This window comes from Hemiscyllium ocellatum, chromosome 2 (assembly GCF_020745735.1).
Source record: "Hemiscyllium ocellatum isolate sHemOce1 chromosome 2, sHemOce1.pat.X.cur, whole genome shotgun sequence".
Lineage (NCBI taxonomy): Eukaryota > Metazoa > Chordata > Chondrichthyes > Orectolobiformes > Hemiscylliidae > Hemiscyllium > Hemiscyllium ocellatum.
The window spans coordinates 12,099,495-12,125,368 of record NC_083402.1 but is presented as its reverse complement, the minus strand read 5'-3'; the positions used below and the strand labels follow the sequence as shown (position 1 = coordinate 12,125,368).

General features: G+C 40.1%; 1 protein-coding gene across 9 annotated transcripts in view; it reads right to left on the bottom strand.

Annotated features, from left to right (window-relative positions):
• htt (huntingtin) overlaps positions 1–25,874 on the bottom strand; it is a 244,085-nt gene that overhangs the window by 151,594 nt on the left and 66,617 nt on the right. For 4 of the 9 annotated variants that reach the window (XM_060834685.1, XM_060834714.1, XM_060834695.1 and 1 more), the window contains exons 10-13: positions 19,601–19,681; positions 17,829–18,340; positions 15,490–15,613; positions 9,519–9,637 (exon numbers count right to left, since the gene is read on the bottom strand). In XM_060834685.1, the coding sequence (XP_060690668.1) occupies positions 9,519–9,637; positions 15,490–15,613; positions 17,829–18,340; positions 19,601–19,681 (836 nt within the window). The remainder of the gene's footprint in view (positions 1–9,518; positions 9,638–15,489; positions 15,614–17,828; positions 18,341–19,600; positions 19,682–25,874) is intronic. The other 5 variants (XM_060834722.1, XM_060834731.1, XM_060834756.1 and 2 more) reach the window with 2 other exon arrangements.

Below are 25,874 nucleotides of genomic sequence, written 5' to 3'. Positions count from 1 at the left end.
ATCAACAATAAGCTACGGCAACATTATTTATATGAAATGCCTATCTTCAAGTGAATGAGCAATGGGTGATGGCAAGACACCACTGCTCTCACCTGAACCTCTGGGCTTCTTTCTAAATCCTATACCATGTTCCCAAGCCAATATAAATTAGTTATACTTTCACTTCTGGCTCAGAATGCTAAGAACAGAATACTCACAAAAAGCCTTGGGCACACACTCTGGGCTGACCTAGCACAAGAGGGCTCAGAACAGATTCACCAGGATGTTACCTGGGCTGGTGCCATTAGCAATGAAGAGGGACTAGATAGGCTGTGATTGTTTTACATAGGCCAGAGCAAGTGACTGGCAGACTAGACTGAGCTGTGCAAAGTTACAAGGGACATAGATAGGGTTGATGAGGATAAACTTTTCCCCTTCATAGAAGTTAGGTGGGAGCTAGGGTCAATAGTCTGGGAGCACCTTTTACAATAAAGAGAAGGTTTAGAGGGGATCTGAGGAAAATGTTTTTCAGCCAGAGGGCAGCAATATCTGGAACACTCTGCCTAAAAATGGTAGTAAAGGCCAAAATTCTCAAGGCCTGTAAACAAGTATTTTGAGGAGCACTTAAAATTCCATTGCATTTTAAATTTGGGGGGAAAAGATAGAAATGCCTAGCAGATGGAGTAAACAGAAACATTAAGTACTTCAGATTGATGACCCTTCATCAGAATCGACGGTGCGTTTTATCAATCTGAAACCTTAATGCTTCTCTCGCCGCGTACGCCAAAGGACCTGCAACATCTTGCCTTTTTTTTGACTTCTAGCATCTGCAACATTCTTATTTCTCACTATGGGATATAAGACTGTGAGCCAACTGCTGAAAAATGGGATTAGAGTAGCTGAATGTTTGGTGACTGGTAGGAACACAATGAGCTGAAGAACTTTCTTCCATGCTGGAAAAGCCCTAGGACTCTATCCTGGGAGTACTGCGCAGCTGGGAGATGCCATTCAATAAACATTCCATTATTCTGCTCCAATAAATGTTAACCATTACACAGTATTAGTACAGAATCTTCTACACCCCCGGTCAATATACATCGTACAACCCAATTTCGTCAAAATCACCAGCTGATTTGGGAAAACTGAATAGTCAGCTATTACTGAATGATTTGAAATTAGTTACTTTTAAATGCTTAACCACATACCAGTGCCTGAGCTTCAAAAGGTAATACATCGTGCAAAACCATTTAAGAGTTGTCTCCACAATAGTAAAAATATTACGTTTACATAATGCTGAGTATCACAAGTTTTTAAAGAGGAAAAATGGTGAGTTAATGCAGTGTATCTTGTAAGAAGTATACACTTTTGCCACCATGCATCGATTAAGGAAGAAGTTAATCCTTGTGGATATGGCACCAATCAAGCACTATCCTGGTTGATGTGGATCTTCTGGAGTGTTGTTGGAAAGGCACTCATCCAGGCAAGTGCACAGCATTGGAAAAACATTGACTTTTTATTTTTGTGTCTTTAAAAGCTGTGGACAACGAGGAAAGGGCAGTTTTTAAAACAGGGATGGCTGCATATCTTCATAGCAAGGAAACTGATACCTATTGTGAGCTGTTTTGTAGTTATACTTCCCTGCAATGTGCAGACTTTCAGGAACAGAGGAGTCATCTACAAATGAAGCTGACTGGTTCTCAGCTAATGAGAAGGTGAGAACTAGAAACAAATTAGAAAGACACATACAAAAAGAAATAGACAAGTGTATTCTGCTGTTCTCTGTGATAAGAAACTCAGTTTAAACTTGAAAAAGTTAACTTACCTGCAACAGTTGCTGCGAGCTGAGACTTTTGAACTTTCAAAAGTTTGAGACATTTTCTAGGTGAATTAATCTGTACTTCTGGCAAAACGGTGTTTCCAGAGAAAGACAAACAAACACCAAGTATCTGGCTAGCGAAGGAAAATCATCTCAACAACGAATTTGGGAAGCAAAGCGCAGTGCTGGCTGCCACACTATATGAAGGCTTTGGAGACTTTACAGAGGGTGCAAAAGAGGTTTACCAACATGTTGCTGAGATTGGAGCATATTAACTAAGGAGAGGGTGGGCAAACGGATTGTTTTTGCTAGAAATGAGGTTGAGGGGCCAGCTGATACAAGTATACAAAAAAAATTATGAAACACATGGATGGGGTGGATGGGGGTCTTTTCACCCCCAGAGTGAAAATATCAATCATGAGAGGGCATAGGTTAAGGTGAAAGGGGGTAGGCTCAAAAGGAACTGTGCGATGCAATGTTTTATTTTAAAAATCACACTCTGTGGTGGATGCCTGGAACACATTGCCAGGAGAGGAAGCAGCTCTAATAGCAACATTTAATAGACATTTAGACTGACACGTGAACAGGCAGGGAATAGAGGGATAAGGACCATGTGCAGGCAGATGGGGATTAGTTCAGAATGGCATCATTGTTGGCGCAGATAGGTTTGGACAAAGGGTCTGTTCCTGTGCTGTACAGCTCCATATAAAGATCACAGAACTGATATTTCAGCTTTTCCTCCAGCAATAATTCATTTTCCCTATTTGTTTGTGTATGTGTCTGAGGAGGAGTTTATAAAGGGATTAGAGTTTCAGTTATTAGTGCTGCATGCCAATGGTTTGTCACTATTTACTTGTAGCTATAGAACAAGTATTTGTAATAAATATAATTCTTGTTTAGTACAAAAACCCAGCCCAGTTTTTCTACTGACCTTGGTATGAAAGTCCAGTAAATTGTGGTACTATGCAAACCCTCAAAAAAAGGCTTTAATATTTGGTACAACTCCATAAATAGTGGAGCCCAACTTACAGTAGGTTGTAACAATATTGCATCACATGCCTGATGAGTGCTTTGTCGATAGTGGAAAAGCATGTCCATAGTATTTACATGGTTAGTATAATTCAGTTTCTTGTCAATGGTGACTCCTAGGGAATTGAGAGGAGGGAGATTCGCTGATCCCAATTCCTTTCTGGAAAGTGCAACGGTGGCCCCACCACCTTAAGAACTTCAGTTCTAGAAGGCAGTTCACCACTACCTTCTCCAGAGAAATTGAGGTGGGCAACAAATGCTTCCCACATCCTGTAAACGAATAGTAAGGAAATACTATTAAGGATCAAGAGGCTTTAGTTGGATTCCTCCTTGTTGGAGGCATCAATTCCTGGCAAAAATACAGTGCGAATATTGCTGGATAATTATTAGCTCAAGGAGCAAGTGAGGACTTCTGATGCTGGACAGTCAGAGTTGAAAAGTGTGGAAAAGCACAGCAGGTCAGGCAGCATCCGAGGAGCAGGACAGTCAGGCATAAGCCCGTCATCAGGAATGTGAAGGGAAAAGGGGCTGAGAGATAAATAGAGGCAGTGGGATTTTGGGGGAAGGGAGGTGGCTGGGAAAGTGATCAGTAGATGCAAATTTTGGGGGGGGGGGGGGGTAATTGTGACACATCAGTGGGGAGGGTGGAGCAGATAGGTGAGAAGGAAAGAATTGAAGAGAACACACAGGTTAGCAAACTGTGCAAGTTGGCAACATCAACTCTTAACTCGGTGGGAACCATGAACATTTATCATATCTGTACCGACAGCCAAAACCAAACTGCAAAACCACACACTAGCCCTCAGCTGTCCTGGCAACTTCAGTCAAGAAATTAACAACATCGAATATTGATTCATCTTAAATCAAATAGCAACAAACAAACCTGTACTCCACACCAGACTTTTCCCACATTCCTTCATCTCACCCTATCTACATTAAATTTACAGTATTCAATCCAATGCTTCCCTGCTGCACAAGGGCTTCCTGGTCTGAGAATTTCCAGTATTTCCTGCTTCTACAACATATTCTTAGCTAATGTCTGTCTTGATCACTTCCTTTGGTAGTCCATTACACAGGTTTACACCCTTTGAAATGGAAGGATTTCTCATACCCTTTGTTACAAATCTCTGGCATTCAATCTTCCATCTACAGCTCCTGGTCCTAGAATGATTTCAATGAAGTCATTCCCGATCTTTCATAACTAAACATTCCATAATTTCCTATTCTAAGAAAAACAAATCTATTTCTTCAGACTTTGCTTGGAATTTTTCAGTTGCAAACCAACACTCAAATGAACACTTACTATGCTTATTCTGTTGCCTCAACACTGTTCATGATTGTGTAAAAGCCTTATAACCCTGTTCTTTACATGACACCATTACATTCCAAAATAAACACACAGTCATTAATACAGGGAAATGCTGACTTCAAGAAGATGCAAAGCACTGCCTCATATCACCCCTAAAAGAGCCTATCCCATTTTTTTCCCCTTTGCCTGACAGGAGAACAGGTCTCGAAGATCATTGATGACTTACGTTGAGGTTCTGATCTAACCACTACAGAATAACTATTTAGAGTTTATATTTAAAGCTACAATCAATTTCAAGTTTGCGCTGTTGTTTCCAGCTCTCTGAAGCTGGTGGGGGGGGGGGGTTCACCATCCTGACCTCAGGACCACAAACCTCCATCATATTCCAACACAAAACAATAAGCAAGCTAGCTAGATTACTGTCCACGTAATGTGCACAATGTAATATTGTTGTGAAGACCTACATGTGGATCCAAGCATTTTCACTGAGCAATTCTGACATGAGTTTAGAGAAAAATATATAAAGTTAACATTTCCAGAAGAGTCATATTTGACTCAAAGTACCAACTTCATTCTTTTCCACCATAAATACTGGCCAGACCTGTGAGTTTTTCAAGCACTCTTTTTCCTTCTGATCTCCAGCCTCCACTATAGTTTGATTCTATATTATTAAAACACTATATAGATTTTGCATTTAACAGGCTGGAATGGAGAGATCGTGCAGGTCACAACATCAGCAACAAAGATGACTGGAATCTTTGTTTTTCCTGTTAATGCATGGAAAACCTGACAACAACCTGCATTGATACAGCACTGATCAAGCAGTAAAATATCCCTACATATATGACAGAGCCAACTTTCACAAGAGCAGTATCAGAAAAACAAAAATCAACCAACACTAGACTGCAAGCTGATATTAGCAACGGGTTACAAAATGCTTGGCCAAATCTTAAAAAGGAGTATAGAAACGAAGTAGAGAGGGAACTCTATAGTTAATGCTTAGGCCGCTGAAGGCACAGTGGTCAAATTTTGGACAAAGGAAATCAGCAATGTTCAAGGGGACAGAACTGAAGGATTGTAAATCTGGGAGGATAATTAAGAAGCCAGCTTCCAAACCCATGCCCATTTCCATCTCAAAAAAAAGCACAGTATATATTGGGGAACACCACCATCTGCAAGTTTCTCTTCTAGCCACTCAACACTCTAACGTATGAAAATATAATTACCATTCTCTCAATGTCACTGGATCTCCCTCCCTAACAGCATTGAGGGGTCTATCTATATTAAATGGCCTGCAGTGATTCAATAGGGCAGCTTCCCATCATCTCTGCAAGACAACATCCAGCATCACACACATCCAGTTAATAAAAAGTTGTCTTAGTAACTGATGGTTTGCTATACTGTGTAATCTGATTTACTGTAATACAATAAACAGTTATGCGCAGAGATAATACAAATTAAGCCCCTTCTCTCAAATTTAGAAGGTTAAGGGTGACCTGATCAAAGTCTTTAAGGTAATAACAGGAAAAGACAGGATAGACAAAGATAAACTATTTCCAATGATTGGGATTCCAGAATTAGAGGTATAGTCTGATAGTTAGACCAGACCATTCAGCAAGCACTCAGACACAAAAGGGTGGCAAATGTTTGGAACCCTCTTCCACAAATGGCAGTGGATGTTAGATCTGTTGTTAAATTTAAATCAGAAATAATACATTTTATTAAGCAAAGGTACTAAGGGATATAGGCCAAAGCCAGGTATATGGTGTTAGGCCACAGATCAGCCATGATCTCACTGAATGGCAAAATCACCCAATTTTCTAATTAAATCATTCATAGTCTCCCCTTCAACCATTCTCAGAGGGGATGTTTCAAGTCATTACCATTCGCCGTGTTATAAAATTGTCCCCCCCACCGAACAGTCCATCACATTATGCAGTACAAAGGCTTCAGATGAAGGATAATTCAAAGTAGATTCACAGTAACAAGATTCCAAATGGTAAAGCTGTAAACTAACACTTTCTACAGCAGCTAACCATTATCACATCATCCAAATTCTCACAAAGCATACAACATCTCTGAAATTGATCAAAGTAATAGCCACCAGAAAAAAAACAAAGTCATATTTACCACCGACAGAAAATGGAATGTTGCGGGAAGGACCACTGCAGAAATGTCAGAATACAAACTCAATTACCTGGGAAATAATCACTAGCCATTTAAATCTCTCCCTTGTTAAAGTTTAAAATTGCAACACTGCAGTTCTCTAGAAAATCGTTAAGACTACATAACAGAAACATTTGGAATCTTGCATATTATGGAATGATACAGTACTGGAAGAGTATTGGCCTATTGTTTAATAGATCTTTGAAAGAACTATACAATTAGTCTCTTAGTTCCTCAATCTTTCCCATTCTCCCTTTTCAAAAAACTTTGAAAGAATGAATTTGCTTATTCCAGATGTTTAGGCAATAGATTCCAGATCATCAGTTTGCTCCCCGGTGACCAACTCTTATCAATTATACTTCCTTTCAGCTTACTCTGCTTTAAGGTGGCAACAATTGCAATTCCTCCAACTCTTCGAACATAGGAATTAGGAGAAGTAGGAGCTCACTCAGCCCCTCAAGCCTGCTCTGCCATTCAAGATGATCACTGCTGATCTGATTAATCAGCATTCTCACCTTCCAAGAAAGCCTTCAACCCCTGACTTATCAAAAACATAACTACTGCCTTAAAATATTCAAGCACTCTGCTTTCACAATATTTTGAGGGAAAAATATCCAACACTCAAGACCTTCAGAGAAAGAATATTTCCTCATCTGCTTTAAATGGACTCCTTATTTTAAAACAGTGATCCCTACATTTAAATTCTCCCATAACAGGAATCGTCCTTTCTACATGTACCTCTCTGGATCTTATTGGACACCCCTTGCTCTTCTAAACTCCAGCAGGGTACAGACCGAGCCAGTCTAACGTTCCTTCATTCAGACAACCCACCTATTCTGGATATTAATCAAGTAAACCTTCTCTGATTAAATTTCAATGTATTTCTATCCATCTGTAAGTGAAATGACCATTACTATGTCAGTAGTCAGGATATGGTCTTAACAATCCCTTGAATAACTGAACTATGGTTTCCCTACTTTGATATTCAATTCAATAAACAACATTCTATTATCTTTCCTAATTAGCGAGTTTTGAGAAGATTTGTAGCACAGGTCAAGATTCTGGATGCAGGCTTGCTCACTGAGCTGGAAGGTTAGTTTTCAGACATATTGTCACCATACTAGGTAACATCTTCAGTGAGCCTCCAAATGAGGCACCAGTGGTGTAGCCCACTTTCTATCCTTAGGAAACTCAAACATATCAATAGAAAGCGGGCTACATCTAACCTCTCAGCTCAGTGAGCAAACCTACATCCAGATCTTTCCTAATTATTTGCTGTACCATCATACTCACCTCTTATAATTCATGTATGAGGATACACATCTAACTGTAAACTTTCACCATTTAGATAATATGCTTTTTTAAATTCTTCCTTTTGTAGCCCCTTCCTTTTCATAACTTTGTTTTCTACTTCGTATTGCATCACCTGAAAATGTAGCATCAATATCTTATGATGCTTCACCCAAATCCTCGATATAAATAGTAAAATACTCACTACAAAGAGAAAATAACCCATTTTTGCTTATTCTGTTCCCTGCCTCACTAATCTTCTACCCATGATGATACACAGACATCATGAGCTGCTTTTTCTACAAAAATCTTTGAAATTGCACCATACCAAGCAACTCCTGGAAATCCAAGTACAGTATACCCACCAGTCTGCTTTATCCAGAGCATGTTACTTGTTCAAAGAACTCCAACAAACTGGTTAAACAACATTTCCCTTCCACAAAACCATGTTCACTCTGCCTGATTACTTTGACCTCTAGAAGTGCCCTGCTAAAACATAGATTAGATGAGTGTAGAAACAGGTCATTCAACCCAACAAGTCCACAGTGACTCTCTGACCCATCCAGACCCATTCCCCTACCCTACATTTACCCCTGACTAATGCACCTATTATATATAATAGCAGTTTTGATTCCTGATGAAGGGGTCCTGCCCAAAACGTCGATTTTACTGCTCCTCGGATGCTGCCTGACCTGCTGTGCTTTTCCAGTAGCACTCTAATCTTGACTTTAATCTCCAGCAATCTGCAGTCCTCACTTTCGCCCATCCAGACCCATTCACCTACATTTACCCCTTCACCTAACATTGCAGGCAATTTAGCATGGCCAATTCAACTGATCTGCACATCTCTGGAATGTGGGAGGAAACCCACACAGACATGGAGAGAATGTGCAAACTCCACACAGACAGTGGCCCAAGGCAGGAATTGAATTCGGGTCCCTGGCACTGTGAGGCAGCAGTGCTAATCACTGAGCCACCGTGCCATCCACGGTCTATTATACAGTAGCGCAGTTTTGAACAACCCCTTTATGGCAGCTATTAAGCTAACTAGTCTTTAGCTTTCTGGCTCTTTTTTTTAAAAAATTCGAATTACATCCACATTTTGCAACCTAATGGAACCTCCCCGGAATGTGGGAAATCTTGGAATTTCCAAGTCCAAATATCTTACTCGTCACTTTTTAAACACTCTAGGATTAAATCCATCAGATCACAGGGACTTGCCTGCAGCTCCAACCATTTGTTCAGTACTGCTTCCCTCATGGATTTTTATTTGATTTCCTCCCTCCTTTCCTTTGGAGCAGTTTCTGAGATGATACTATTATTAAGACAGATGCAAAATAACTGTTCAATCATCCGCCACATCTTCATTTTTCCATTATCAACTCCCTAACTCACTTTCTACAAGGCAAACTCTCATTTCATTACTTCTTTAATTTTTAAGTATTTATTTAAATTCTCTCATTCTTATGAACTTTCAACAATAAATTGCATTTAAACAATGCTTTTCATAGAGTAAAGCTTTGCACTGCACTTCACAGACTATTTTCAAACCCAATCTGACACTAAGTTGAAAAGTTGATGTCACGACAGATGACCAGAAACCTAGTTGAAGAGACAGATTTTAAAGAGTGACATGAGAGGATAGGGAAGAGATGAGGAGATCTAGAGCAGCAATTACAAAGTTTGGGGCCCTGGCACATAAAGGTTAGTTGCCAAAGGTGGAATTAATGAAACTGGAGATGCATAAAAGGTCATAATTGGAGAAATTCAGAGATCATCTCTGTACCCTCTTTACGGCTTCAGCATCCTTCCTACAAAGATGATGGCCGGAATTAGTCAGTTCATTCTAGTCTCTCACCAGTGAAACAGTTTCTCCTTATTAACTCTATGGAAACCTCAATTAAGAAGTACAACAAAAAGATATCTCACCTTGGTATCAAGATCTGCTGACTCAACGCAGTCATCCTTCGAGACAAAACGATCAACACTGCTGTCAGAGGACTGCCGGCTGTGGCCCATGTGACTTAACAAATGAGATTTGTTTACTGCTGTAAGATTAAGAGAAATTATTTTTCTACTCTGCTTTTCTAAATTAAAATATAGAGAATTTCGTAGGTCAACTTGTGCCACTTCCTGGCTATATTTAGAAGCAGATCACCTACTCTCAGGCAGCCACAATGCTAAGCTGCAGTCAGTCTTGAGCACACAATCTTGGCTGACACTCTAACATTGCGCTGAAGTATTTCCCTGCATTTTAGAAGGCCTTAACTTGTCAAATGAGGTACATCAAGGTTATCTTTCCCCGGTCTGGTGATTCAGGTGAAAATCAAGGGTCCATGGCACTATTCAAACAAGTATAAAAAGTTCCCCTGGTGCTTTAATCTAACATTTCTTCCTCAGCAACACCATCAAAACTGATTAACCAGCCATTAACTCCATTGCTGCCTATAAATTCTTATTGTGCATCAAATAACTGTTGACTTTGCCAATGCATCACTTGCTGAACTTCAAATAAAATTCACCATACACAAAGTGCTTTGAAACTTTTGAGACGTGCACTAAGGTGCGATATCAATGCATTGAAGTAGTCTTCTGATCAGTGAGGATGTGCAAGTGAGATTAGCTCAGTCTCCAAGCATCCTTCATTTACTTTTCTATGGCAAGCTCATGATTAAGGTCTTCCTGGGTAACTGAATTGGGGCTCCAAACTTGCAACAGCAAAAAAAAAACACAGCATGAGCGCAGCATGCTGGAATACCAGATGGCAATACTTTTGCCATGCAGGTTCAGTTTCACAGCTTGAGTTTTCCAATTTCAACCACATCCTTAGCCTGACATGTTAGGTAAAGGAAGGCACTTCACCATGCAGGAGTGTTGAGGGTCAAGTGGAAAGTTTTGATTGGCTCCAACAATACACACATCAGGTTCCAAAAGTTGCTAAGTTTGAGCATTGGTGGGATGACTGGATTGGTGCATTGGGAAAAAAAAGGGATGCAACAGAAATTACTTTGAAAATACCTCACTGGCCTTTCATAAAGGTTTTTGCAAAGCTGGGTCTCTGAGATAATGCAATGGAATATCCAACATACCATAAGCACCTAACTCTCTCACCAAAGTTATGACAGTACAAGACTGAAAAAGTCTCTGCGTTTTATCAATGAAATTTGGTTCTGATACAATGCAATAGTTCCGTTGTTGTGCAATCTAGTGTAAGAAAATCATGCAACAGCCACACCATTTAAATGGGGCTGGAATCACATTATCATCAATACAAGTAAGCAAAGTTCACGCTCTGCAAGTAACAGTCTAAATTCTTAAAGTATGTTGAAGCCAATTTGCAGAACTGACAGTATTAAAGTTGATTATATTTGAAGATTTGCCTCTTGATTTTCTAATCTTTCCTATGAAAGGTTTGCTACCCATTCATGATGACAAAAATCATCATACTAAAACATTTTATATTGCAGATAAATAATGAGGAAATAAACCAGATGAGTCAGGGACAAACACTGGAAAATTTCTTCCTGAACACACCCAGCCCTTCAAACATCAGGCAATGAAGTATGCTGTACTAAAATGTTAATGGTACACAACATAATTTCCTTTGCGTTGAGAAGCCGACTCAAATCGGTGCCCAACACTATCCATCAAAACACCCTAACTCCAGCAGCATGAAATCTAACACCACTATTCACGAGAGGGAGAAGGAAAAGCAGCAGCTATATGCTGACATTAGTCAATCATTGCAAAAGTGCTAGAATATATTTTTAAAGAAAACTTAACAACATACCTTGAAAAGCACAAATGATCAAACAAAGTCAACATGGTTTTACAAATAATGTTTGACAAATTTATTAAGAGTTTCTGAAGATCTAACCAGTAAGGAAGATAAAGGGAGACTAGTATTATACTAAGATTTTAAAAAGGCATATGCTAAGGTGCCAGATTCATGTGGTTAGAAGTAATATACTACATCAATGAAGTACTGGTTAAAGGACAGAGAACAGAGGGTAAGGGCAAGTGATACACAGTGAAATGGCAGGTTACAATAAGTGGAGTATCACCTGACTAAATGCTAGCCCCTCAGCTATAGATAGAATCCACATTAATGACTTAGATACTGAGCCCCACAGCAATTAACCAAGACTTGTCAACAATATAGTTAGGTGGCAATATAAGCTGAAAAGAGGATACATGTATAGGCAGTTTAAGTGAACAGTCAACAAGATAGCAGATGTGTTATCATGTAGGGAAGGGGTTATTCATTTTGGTATTATATTGTAATAGGAGACAGAGTCTAAACTTTAGATCATTAACCTTCAGAGCAGAGAAATTTCACATCAGAATCTTCAACGGTTAAATCCTTATTCTGTGACAATGGTCCCTAGTTCCAAATTGTCCAGCTCAGTATCTATTCTGTCCTCCTAAAACTTTTGCACACTTCAATTTAACCACTGATCATTCTTCTTAACTCCCAAGAACATTACATATTATCTCACCTCATAGGAGAGTGTTTATATAAGGAATATTTCTACAACTACTAGAGTTTGTGGTATCTTCAAGATAATGAAACATTAAAATTGCTCCACAAGTAGATGACATTAGGGTAGATGACCAATAACTTGTCTAAAAAGGAAGCTTTGAAGAACATTTAAAAGGAAAAAAGAACAGAGATACAGTCTCCAAGAGGTTGTTAGAGAGAATTCCAGGAGCTTAGTGCCTGAGCAGCTGAATCAACAATGATGGAGCTATTATAATAGAGGGTGCTAAAAGGATCAGGATGGAGAAATGGCAGACAACTGGGATGGGTGCAGGACTGGAAATGTTTAGAAATACAGAGAGCCAAAGCCAAGGAGGAATCTGAAAACAAGGATGAGAAACCGAAAGCTGAGGAGATGCTTAACCTAGTGTTAAATGCACGTCAGCAATTACAGTGATGAAAGCCTTTTCTGTACTCCTTCTGTGATAAGGATAGAATTTCTCAAGTAATGAGACCAGAACTAATCATTGTCCCTGGTGTGTGACATCACTAAAGCCCAATACAATTCAGTTACAGAATTAGTGAGTAGCTTTAATCTGGGTAGTCACTCCCCAACTAGCCAAATTTCAGGGAATTCAACTCGACTTTGTAAATGGGTTCTCGTAATTTAACCATTTGAATGCAGGTGTCATTCTGGTAAATCTGCACCACACACTGCCCAAGATTAATAAAGCATTATCAAAGCATGATGCCCAAACCAAACAAGCATCCAAATTTGGCCAAATTGGAGGGTTACGGCCAAAAGATGGCCATAAGAAATATGAACCCAAGTAAGGCATTCTGCCCCTCTAGCCTGCTCTGCCACTCAATAGGATCATGGCTGATGCAACAGTCTTCACATCCACTTTCCTGCCTTTTCTACATAACACTCTACTTCCCAACTGATCAAGAATCTATTTCAGCCTTAAATATACACAAGGAATCTGCCTCCGCACAGCGGTCTGTGGCACGGTGTTCCAAAATTTTTCAACCCTCAGAAGTAATCCCGCATTTCAGAATTTACTCAGTGTGCACCCTCTGGTCCTAGAATTTTAAAACAAACGTCTCACTAGAAAAAAAATCTACAGTCACCTCTTCACTGTCGATAAAATCCTGTATGTTGGAGGAAATAATCCAGAACATGTGGAATTTACAAACTTCAATGTTCATGTTTTGTTTGACCTTTTACACTTGGAGGTTCCCTTTAGACAACCCCAAACTCAGAAGCAGTGGATCAGTTGACAGTCTTGCAATTCTCATGTAATCTCATACAGATGGAATTTATAGCAATAGTTTTCATTTATAGATCGCCAAAATATTACAAAAATTCACAGCAGCATAAATCACACAATTTATCAAGCAATATAAGGAGGAGTTAAGCTCTAATGAGTATCGCAAAAGAATGGAAAGAAAGGCAGAGAGTTTGAAAGAAGGAACTGCAGAGCTAAGGGCCCTGGCAGCTGAAAGCATATATGCTAATAAGAGAACAATTAAAATAAGGGACATCGAATCGGCAAGATTTGAAGGAACACAGATCTCAAGATGGACAAGGAAATGGGGGAAGGAGCCGGGCTGTAGAAGTGAGGTTGAGAATTTGAATTTAGACACTGCTCATAATGAAGCCGAATATTAGGCAGAGAGCATACAGCAAATTAAACTTGATGCAAGTTAGTGCATGGCAGCAGCTTTGGATGAGGATTAATGTGAGACACCAAGCTAGGACTACTGGACTGGTCATGCCATAAATATGACATAGAAACAGGTCATTCAGCCTAACTGGTCTACGCCAAGTATGTACAGCATCTGAATTGCTCCAAAACTACTGCATTTCGCCCCATCAAGTGTTTTTATTCCTCCCTGTCTTGTACAATTATCATATGTATTAGAATAAGAGTCAAATTTTGACCTTAAGATTAAATTTATGGGATCAACTATTTCATGGATACTACTTTTGAGTGGCTGAAATTCATCCCGTATCATTAGCAAAAGCCCAAGTGATCTCTAAAATGAATAAGAAAAAAAACAACGAATTACAATAATTCTGAAAACCCAGAGCAGAATGTGACAGCCGGCTGACTGACACAATCTGTGAAGAACTAGGGTCCACTTTAACATGAGCTATATGGAAGATTCCAGACATTTTCATCAAAAATAGGGGGCTGGCTTTTACGTGAGATCGACTATTACTAGATTATATACGGCACCTAACTTCCCTTTGCAATTGATCAATGAAGGACATGTTTACTTTACCTAAAACAGATGAGGTGGAAGGCTGGAGTCAAATCAGTTGTGCTACTGAGAACCTGTAACATCTGAATTCAGCAACTTTCATCAGGGACAGCTCTGCAAATTCTCAGCAAAGCCAAGCAATACAGCATTTCATATAAACAAAGCCTAGCGTATACATTGGACAAGTTCAAGTAAATAGGACCTACACAGTGCTAACACATTTTAATAAATGTACCAAGCTTTGATCATGTCCATTAGTTTCTTTCATTCTTTTCAATTAGAATTCAATACTTCAACCCTAAGTCTTTAAAAAGAAAATAGACTGTCAAGACAGAAATCAGTGATCAAGTTTAAAAATATCCATTGTGGCTTGATTATTATTACATAGATTCGACAGCATAGAAACTATGTCAGTATTTACGCTGAAGAATCTTCACTTTCCTACATCTTACCCTGCCAGCACATCTTTCTATTTCTTTGTCCTACACGTATTAATCTAACTTTTGTCTTAACTATATCTATTGTATTCACTGCAACTACTCTCATGGTGATAAGTTCTGCATTTGAGGTAAAGAAGTTTCTCCTGAATTCTACTAGATTTCTTTTATTAGTGATAGAGATATCTCTCTCTCTCTCTCACTTTTCATTTCCAACACAAATGAAGACATCTTCCCTGATATTGTGCTATTTCTTGCCCCCAAAATGAAAATGCAGGAGAAACATGCAAATAGTTTAACTCAAGAATAAGAAATATTCAGCGCCTAATAAAGACTATTACGTAATACATTGCTAGAAGTATTAAATACGTGTTTTAGTACAGGCCGTTCTGCTGTAACAAATGTTTCATTAATGCAAGTTCACCATAACATGATTTAGAAACTGTGTACCCAGTTTGTCAAAGGGCAAGCTTTTAAAGCATGCGTTGGTTATAATGCAATTTCAGCTCCATCAGTTTAGATGGTGCTGCTATGATGTAATTTTGTTGTAACATTGGTTTACACAAGAATGGAATTACGTTATAGCAGAACTGACTGTAATGTCAACAATTAGGTTAAGAACAATAATGCCATTTGTAATGAGGTACAATGGAACTGAACAAAGTCACATTAATTCTCAACTCAGTCCCTACTTTAATAGGACATGACAACATACCAAGAGTGGAAGTTGTGAAGCTGTCTAGAAGCACATCTCCAGGAGTATTTGATGTATCCTCCTCTTCATCTTGAAGCTGTCCAATCTGCATTGCTGAATACTGACTATCTGTCCCGTCAAGTACCTGGTTCAAACAAGCAGATCCAGTATTTATTTGCAATAACATCACTTGCAGCATTTTCCTGTTAATTGAATCCTCATTGCTTCCCACTTCCTTCCAATAAAGGTGCTGACCACCCACTTGCTGGTTGCACGGACCAGTAAATCATCTTATCTAACTGATGACAGCTCAGAAGATTAAAAGGATAACTGGTGGAACATTTCCAAAATCATGAGGTGTTTATAATCAGGCAAGTGGTCTGTCAGATTGCTATTGTTCTCTTCTAACAACAAGACAACGTCTTCAGATAAAAGCAGATTGATTTCTCCAACAAGAGATAGCGATTGAGGATAATTATATTCCAATTATGAGTGTAAAACCAAGTAGCACCTACTCAGGGATGACTGACATTAACCAATCAATTATCATGGTCCTTATTCGAGAGTGCTGATGTCACTATGTAGCCTAGAGAAAAAAAAGACTGTCTGCACAACAGAATCCATGAATTCTTCAAACAAACAAAGAAATTTTAACTGTCTTTTGCCAAACAAGAACAGAAACAGTTGTGAAAGTCAGTAGGTCTGACAGCGTCTATGGAGAGAAAAACAGTTAACATTTCAAGTCCAGTGACCTTTTGCGGGACATAGTGACTGAACTTAAAACATTAGCTGCTTTTCTCTCCACAGATGCAGCCAGCCCTGCTCAGTTTCTCCTGCAATGTTTTATTTAAGATCACCAGCATCCACAGTTCTTGGCTATTTGCAATGAGTGGAATGAAGTGCTAGATTACAGTAATACTGTCATCTTGCATCAAAGGCTGTTTGCCTTCCAATTCCAATAGTTCAAGTTCAATATTGGGTTTGAGCAGTGGAGGGGCGGGAGGAGGAATGAGGATGGGGATAGGGATGGTGGTGGCTAGAAACAGTGAAATTATACATTATTTCTGTACTGATTTATGGAATGATAAAAGTGGAAAGTCTAAAAGGTGGAAATGCACAGCAGGTCAAGAGGTAAGTCAAGGGCTCCACTGGTAATAGAATGGATGAAACTCACTTCTGGAACTGCTGTCACAAGTGTAGCCCACTGAAGGCTAACAACTGTAATTTTGGCAGAAATGGTTCAGAAATGTAAACAAAAGATGCACCAGAATTAATTTTGCTATCACTGTCAGCGAAAATGTAGACATCCGTGATAACAGCACCAGCAAGTGGGTATTACAAAAGGTAAAAACCAGAGGCAAACAGCAATAAAGACAATACCTCAAAAACATTAGTAAAACATATATTTCAATTAACAGACACATTTAAGAAGATAGAAATAACTCTAATCTTGGACGAAGGTAAGATGTGTGAACATGAAGCTACATATTCTACTCAATTCTCAAGACAACATCAGACTGAAAGATTTGGTCAAAGTTGTCTTATGTAGAAGAAAATTTTTACTTCATATACTTTGGACTCAATTAAAAATCTTTTTAGCATGCCTTTTCAACAATGAAAAACGTTTGCATTCTGAAAGCCCCCAATAATAAAAAAAAAATCAAAGATGGTCACTGCAACTTCCAGGAAAATCCAACTTAACTTCTCAAAGCATTGAGGCCAGCATGCAGCAGTGGTGATGTGGGCCAGCACCAGCAAACCATGCACACTCCGCTCCAGAATTCAGTCAAGATGCTGTATGGAAGGGTCACGCTGTGGCCAGTCGTTTATTCAAGGGGTCCAGCAAAAATAATGGTATAGTGATGGAAGTCAGTGGCACAAGGAGAAAGGAGGTGAGGAGACTTGGCAGTGCAATACAATGGTAAAAGTCACCACTGAAAGTCAGCTGGAGAGGGGCACAAATTGAGACTCAGTCAGCACAGGAGGAGAGTCACCAGTCAGATGCGAGGAGGGATAGGAAAAAGCAAAACTGTGAAGTGAAATGGAGGTAATAAGACACCACAGAGGAAAGAGGTGGTGAGGAGGAAGGTACGAGAACAGGATAGGGGAGGCGCGAGGGAAAACACTGAGATCAGAGGTGGAAGGTGAAAGACTGAATGGGAAAGTGGCATAATGAAAAATAATAGTAAGAGGAAAAAAGAAAAGTGGAAGAATCATTTTAGACCAATGTGCAACTTGCGACCAGCATCAGACGATGTTCAGAAGCCAGAAGCCCTCACAGCCATAGGTGGGTCAGAGCAGCGACTTTGGAAAGGAGTTTTTTTTTAACAAAAGTATTTCAATGGGTACAAGCTGCTGACCTTGTCACTGCTACTAGCTGAGGAACTGGTGGAGAAAGTGGTAGTATCCAAGTCTGAGACCTCCATGGGGGAGCTGTGAGAGATGTCAGGACCCTCAGTGGAGGACTGGGAGCCCCCCTCAGCCCGCTGCACACTTACAAGCTCTGAACTGTCGGACGGGGTCACGGCTGAGTCTGGGCCCTCTGTGGTCTGCGAGCTCTCACTGAGTGGAGATATGGCCTGATTGGTCCTATCATTCTGGTCTACGTTGGTGTCTGACTGAATGGTGCTGATCTGGCTGGAACTTCGGCTCAGTGCCTCGTCAACCTCCCCTTCAACTGCAAGACCTGTCAAGTCTGATGTCGCTGAACTATTGAGATCGACAGACTCAGCAGTCTGCAATGTATGCTGAGATCGAGGCTGTTGAGTAATGATGTCATGTCCAGCAGTATCTGGAATTGGGCTTGTTGACTCCAGGTTAGAAACCCCTGAAGGTGATGGAACTTCAACAGCTCCTTCACTGTTCATTGAACCTAAAAGAGAGTAAAAACACATTAGCAAGCTCACATGTCTATTGAATTCTTTAAAAAAAATACTTGACCATAATACATCATAAAATGAGATCGTTCTCACTCAATTATCAAATGCAATGCACAAATGTGGTACATTGTCCAATAAAAGGATGAGAACACTAATTCTTGTGCTCAAGCCTTTGGAGTGCCATTATGAGCCTACATACATGCAGTTGTCCCACAGTACAACAAACTCTAATCCTGAATTTCCATGGGATTGTACGATCTCAGGATGTAATTTTCAGGGGAAAATGGATCCTATGACTGCCACTGCAGTTACTCCAGCAATTCCACTGATCTCTAATCTCATAGCTGTTGAGATCAAAACCTTAGAGAAAATTCAGGACCTCCAGCCATATTACGAAAGAGCATTTGTCAGCCATGAAGCTGTCAGGTTAAGCACTGATGTAGCATTAGACACCGGTTGTGGGGTGGAAGCAAGTTTAATGACAGTCTTTTTCTAACAGCGCCACATGGATTTAAGACTTTGGTCAGGCAGCTCTGCTATCCCTGTGGGGAGTCAATCGAGACTCAGATAAGGTTCCTATGCTCTCAGGGAGCGGCAGGGTCGGGCGCAGACTAAGAACAGTTTCTGCAAAGGTGGGAGGAGGGTTTAAATCCTGGGTAGTGAAGGGAGAGGTCAGGCACAGTGGGGAAGTGGTTGTGCAATGAGGGATTGGGTCCTGCGGCTTGTTGGGTCAGGGTTTGGGTCTGGTAGGTGCATAGAATGAGGTAAGCATGGGGTCAGTTAGACAATTACCCAGGAATTAGACTATGTATTTAGGATTCAAACTTTTCCCAAGTAGTTACCCACTTAAATTCATCAGCACCTTTCAAAATCACTGATGTAAGTGAAGACTCTCAGTGGGTAACAGATGTCAATTAATTGCCCAGAATGTTCACCTTCCAGGAAAGTTTCTTTGGAGTCTGCTACAATGGCAATTCTGCAAGGTCCCTATGTGCAACTCCCATCTACACTGAAGTAATAAATGGCCATTGAAAAATTTAGGCTTATAGTTCCTACAGCAGGTGGTTTTTCAGGAAGAGGACCTGTATTTGCCTTTGGAGCAAAATAAAAGGAAATCACTCTTATGTATTATTTGCTCTGGTCGGATTTTCAGTGAAATAGAAAACTGGGAGAGAGCTATGAGCATCAGCAGAGGAAACGGGAGGTCGGCCAGGCATGGCAAAATGAGGTCGGAACACGCTGCCGATACATACCTGGAAAAGTAGCAGTGCTGACCTCTGATCGGGTCTCCGGATCATCTTCAAGTCCATCCTCTTCTCCAGAAACCATTTTACCTATTAACACACAATGGGTGAAAACAAAGCTTCAAGTGTAAACAAAAAAAATTATGTAAACTGCCAAACACATTTAGATGTTCAGAAAGTTATCAAAAACAAATTTGAAACAAATCATCCAAACTGGTAAGCCTACAGAAATCTTCAAATTCCTAATGCATCCATACGCTTAGTACTCCCACTACTTGCCGGTGGTAAAGGGAGTGAATGCTGAAGAATGTTTAATGGGGTGCCAATGAAGCACACTGCTTTGTACTGGACAATGCTGAACTTCTAGAATATTGCTGGAAATTGGACAATATTCCATCACATGCCTGACTTGTAGACACACGAGGTGGTAAGCGGTAAATACAGAGGAACCTCGATCATCCGAATGTCAATTATCCGAATTTCAGATTATCCAAAGAGGATCTCAAGGTAACAATAGAAACACTACATCAAAAAGATGTTACCAACACTGATCAAACCTTGCGTTTACAAGTGATTAAAAGTGAATTTAGCTTACTGAAATGCTGCCAAGAACAGTCCTGGACATCAATGGGAACCCAGGCATCATCTCCAAATGATGGATCTGCTGCCCTTCTCTCTCTCTCACCCCCCATATTTTCCCTGGAGGTCTAGACGGGGTGTACCCTAAACTTCCTTTCCCCAGATAATCTCTCCAACATTGTCAAAAAAAGGTGTGCGCGTGGCTGCATGCGTCTGTGCTATTTTCAGCCAAAATGCAGATGATCTTTCTGAGAATAGTAACAGTTACAAGGAGACTGAAAGGATGGGACAAAAACAAAAATGCTGAAAAACTCTCCAATTTTGACAGCATCTTTGGAAAGAGAACAGAGTTAATACTTTCAGTTCACTATGACTCCTCACCCTAATTGAAAAAATCGAAGGACTGGAACATCCCAACATTACAGTCCCTTCTGTACTCCAAAGGTGGAATGGGGCACCAAGATAAATAACTAGTGAATTTGTTCATGGTGGTGCTGGTTGGGAGGTGAATGTTAGCTAGAAGAACTTCGTTGGGTGAAGGAGACTTCTGAAGACACATCTGACAATGCAGAGTCCGAGAACACCAAATTCAGCGTTGATTATCCAACAAATCCAACAAACCCGAAAGTGAAAGATCAATGGTCAAACCCCTTCCTTTTGGTGAGAATGTTGCCATGAAACCAAGATATTTACTTATATTTAATACTTAATTAATTACTTTAACTAAAGTAAATATGTTTAACCTTCAATCATGCCATTACATGGTACTTTACAACATGAAAATAAAGAATTTTGAACCAACAGTTCCATGCCACTATCTGCTTCACACAATCCTGGTTCCACCTTTGTCTTATGATCTTGGTAAGATTAGATGAACAAAGGACAGAAATTAGGCAATTCGGCCCACTGAGTCTGCTGAGCCATGGCTGATCAGCTTCTCAATCTCATTCGCCCTCTAAACTTCGGTCCCATTAACAATCAAGAACCTATCAATCTTGGTCTTAAATATACTCAAATGACCTGACCTCCAAAGCCTTCTGGGGCGATGTATCCCAAAAGATTCACCACTCTCTGGCCAAAGAAGTTTCTCCTCATCTTTGTTCTAAAGGGTTTTCCCTTTACTCCAAAACTGTGCCCTCAGGTCTTAGTCGCTCCTGCTAATGGAAACATCTTCCCAGCTTCCAGTCTATCCAGGCCTTTCAGTATTCTGAGTTTTAATTAGATCCGCAGCACCCTTCTAAATTCCATCAAGTACAAAGACAGAGTCCTCAAACGTTTCTCTCATGTTAAGCCTTTCACTCCTGAAATCATTCTTGTGAACATCCTCTGGACCAGATCCTGAAGTACAGGGCCCAAAATTGCTCACAATATTCTAAATGTTGTCTGACCACAGCCTTATAAAGCCTCAGAAGTACATTTCTGTTTTGAATATTCAAGTCCTATCAAAATAAATGCCAACAATGCATTTGCCTTTCTAACTACTCACTCAACTTGCAAGTTTACCTTGAGAGAATCATGGACTAGGACTCCCAAGTCTTCAGATTTCTGACTTTTCTACCTATTTAGAAAATAGTCTACACCTGTAGTCTTCCTACCAAAATGCATTACCATACACTTTCCCACATTGTATTTCATCTGACACTTCTTTGCCCGCTCTCCTAACCTGTCCAAATGCTTCTGCAACGTCCCTGCCTCCTCAATATTACCTGTCCCTCCACCTATATTTGCATCACCTGCAAACTTAGCCAGCATGCCCTCAGCTCCTTTAACTAGATCATTCATGTATAACGTGAAAAGTTGTGGTCCCAACACTGACACTTGCGTAACACCACTAGTTAACGGCTGCCATCCTGCAAAGGACCCTTTTATCCTCACCCTCGCCAGCCATTCTTCTATTCGTGCTAGTACTTTGCTTCTAACACCATGGGCTCTTACCTTATTCAGCAGACTCTTGCTCGACAGTTTGTCGAAAGCCTTCTGGAAGTCCAAGTTGATAACATCCATCGGCTCTCCTTTGTCTAACCTGGTCATTACCTCCTCAAAGAATTCTAACAAATTTGGCAGGCATGACTTCCCCTTGATGAAACCATGCTGGCTTCGGCCTACTTTACCGTGCACTTCCAAGTATTCAAAAATCTCATCCTTCACAATGGACTCCAAAATCTTACCAACAATATCAGGCAAATTGGCCTATAATTCCCCACCTTTTGCCTCACTTCTTTCTTAAAGGGTGGGAGACCTTACCGATTTTCCACTCCTCTGGGACCCCACCTAACTCCAGTAATTTGTGAAAGATCATTAACTTCTCCACTATCTCTTCAAAACCCTAGGGTGTAGTCTATTAAGTCCAGGTGATTTATTTACTTCAGGCCTTTCAGTTTTTCTAGCATCTTCTCCTTGGTGATGGTCACCATACTCACCTCTGCTCCCCCTCCAACTCTACTGAAATTTTAGTATGTTACACGTCTTCCACTGTGAAGACTGTTGCAAAGTATTGTTCAGTTGCTCCACCATTTCTTTGTTCCCCATTACTTCTCCTCCAGCTTTATTTTTCTGCAGCACAATGTCCACTTTTGCCTCTTTTACCCTTTAGATATCTAAAGAATCTCTTCCAATCTTCTTTTGTAATTCTGGCTAGCTCTCCTCACATTTAATCTTCTTCCTCCTTTCTTTTATCATTATCCTTTGTTGGTCATTGTAGGCTTCCCAATCCCCTAGCTTCCCACTGCCCTTTGCCATGTTATATGTTTTCTCTTTTACTTTTATGCTATCCTTGACTTCCCTGGTCAGCCATGGTTGCCTCGTCCTCTCTTTAGTATGCTTCTTTTTCCTGGCGATGAAGCTGTACTGTGTCTCCTGAATTACTCTCAGAAACTCCTGCCATTGCTGTTCCACTGTCTTTCCTGCTAGGCTCCTCTAGAGTTGCCTTTATTCAACTGTAATACAGATACATCGGATGCCAGCTTTCCCCTGTCAAATTGCATAATTTTTTTCTATTCCTTTCATCACTGTGTTTACCTATCTTCTACTTAAATGCATCAATGTTACCTACCTCAATTATTTCCAGCCATTTTCAGTCCTGCATTCTCATCTAGTTCCTTCTCCTGAATTACTTGTTCAAGTTAATAGCGACTATTGCTTCAGTCCAAAGTGGAAGCATCTTTACATCCATCTAACTATCTAAAACGTTAACATAGAACATAGAAAAATACAGCGCAATACAGGCCCTTCGGCCCTCAATGTTGCGCCGACCGAATCCTACCTAACCTACACTAGCCCAATAACTTCCAAATGCCTATCCAATGCCCGCTTAAATGACCATAAAGAGGGAGAGTTCACCACTGCTACTGGCAGGGCATTCCATGAACTTACAACCCGCTGTGTAAAGAATCTACCCCTAACATCTGTCCTATACCTTCCACCCCTTAATTTAAAGCTGTGTCCCCTTGTAACAGCTGACTCCATTAGCGGTAAAAGGTTCTCAGTGTCTACCCTATCTAAACCCCTAATCATCTTGTACACCTATCAAATCTCCCCTAAACCTTCTTTTCTCCAATGAGAACAGCGACAAGTGTCTCAGTCTTTCCTCATACGATTTTCCTACCATACCAGGCAACATCCTGGTAAACCACCTCTGCACTCGTTCCAATGCCTCCACATCCTTCCTTATAGTATGGCGACCAAAACTGCACATAATACTCCAGATGAGGCCGCACCAGAGTCTTATACAACTGCAACATGACCTCAGGACCCCGGAACTCAATTCCTCTGCCAATAAAGCCCAGTACACCATATGCCTGTTAAGGACATCAGACTTGGAAACAGGTTGGAGATCTTGTCAGTGCTTGCCTGCAAAGCATTTTTCCAATCACTGAAATCCAGACACTGACAGAGGTAAATTCTGGGCATGATGCTAAAGTGTCTGAAATTATTTTGAAAGATATTTAATACTGAATTATTCATCTTGTCCCATTCACCCACAGCTAGTTTCAAGATTTCAAAAAGTCAAAATAATGTAAAAGAGAAATGTACAAGTAAAAATCAATATGGCAGCATGTCAAACTGCACTGCAGCATCAGCCTTATTCTAGCTGAGAGTTGAGCATCACAACTTACTCAGCAGGAATGGAGAATGCCTCCTGACAGCAGTTTCTTCATTAGTGCATGCAGATGTTGATCAGAGCATTATCATTTAATTCATTTTAGAGAAACATATCAGAAAACTGCACTGAAAGATTTGAGAATCTTAATGCACGAATCAACATGTTAGTATCCAAGTTCAGCAGAAAATAGAAAAGGTAAATGGACTGCTAGTCTCTAAAGATCAGGAGTCTTGCTAAGACCAGACTAGAGTTGCTAAGACCAGACTAGACACTGGTCAGACCACAGCTAGAATATCTAAGGGGAGAAAGGCAAGATTCACATGGGTGATCTCTGGTATGCAAGGATTTCTCATGAGGACAGATTGAGCAGGTGGGTTCGTACTAATTGGTGTTTAGGGGAATGACAGATGACCTTATTGAAACATAAGATTCTTAGGGAGATTTGGCAGGGTAGATGCAAAGAGGTTATTTCCTTTGTGGGAGAGTCTCAGACCAGAGGGCATCATCTCAATGTTAGGACAAAAATGACGAAAAATTCTTCAGAGGGCACTGAATCAGCCAAACTCTTTACCACAAAGGGTTGTTCGACCTGGGGTATTAAATACATTCAAGGGAGAGTTCAACAGATTTTTTAACCAGTAAGGGAATCAAAGGTTATGGGGAAAAGGCAGGAAAGTGAGGTTGAGGGTTTCCAGATCACCATGATTTCACTAAATTACAGAATGGACCTAATGGGCTGAATTGCCTACTTAATGTTCCAAGGGTTTATGGTCTAACTAATTGAATTGGTTATTCATGACAGACACAAAATTAACAGCCATGTCTTAAAATGTGCAGTATTCTCCACATGGTATACCATGGCCCAACAGACAATTCCTCACAGTGCAATCTAAACTAGGATATGCCTTCAAGAAGTAGAAAGGAAAAAGGAAATGATGGAGTGGTTAGCAGGAAGTGAAATTTATATTGTGATCGTCACTTCAAAATTTCAACACATGGTTTAAAGTGCATTCACGGAAAATAAATGTATAAGTTTTCTTTCTACACCTGACATTGAACAATTTGATCCAGGAGACATCCAGTGCTTGGCAACTTGGCACCTACTGCTTGTCAGTGAAAGATGCAGCAGTGATCCTTATGTAATCAACAACCCATGAACAAAAAGGATTTCTACAACCCAAATCCTAAACATCTTTAGTTTGGACTCAGCCATATTCAACAGCAGTCAATTAAGCTCCATAATCAAAGTTATAGCTACTGGGAGGTACCGGCTATCACTGCAAACAGTGCTAACAGAGTGACAATTTCACCTTCCTCCAAAACATGGATAACCCAGGTTTACTTAACTTGGCAGTGTCTTTCTCACATCCAGTTATTTTCAATAATTTATAACATTGTTGTCACAATGATATTGATGTCACTAAACTACATGAAAACTTGTATTAAAACTCAATGGTGTGATTCAAACCATTAGTTAAAAAAATCACACCACACCAGGTTATAGTTCAACAAGTTTATTTTAAAGCACTTGGTGTGGTATGATTTTTAAACTTTGTCTATCCCAGTCCAACACCAACGCCTTCACATCATGGCAAACCGTAA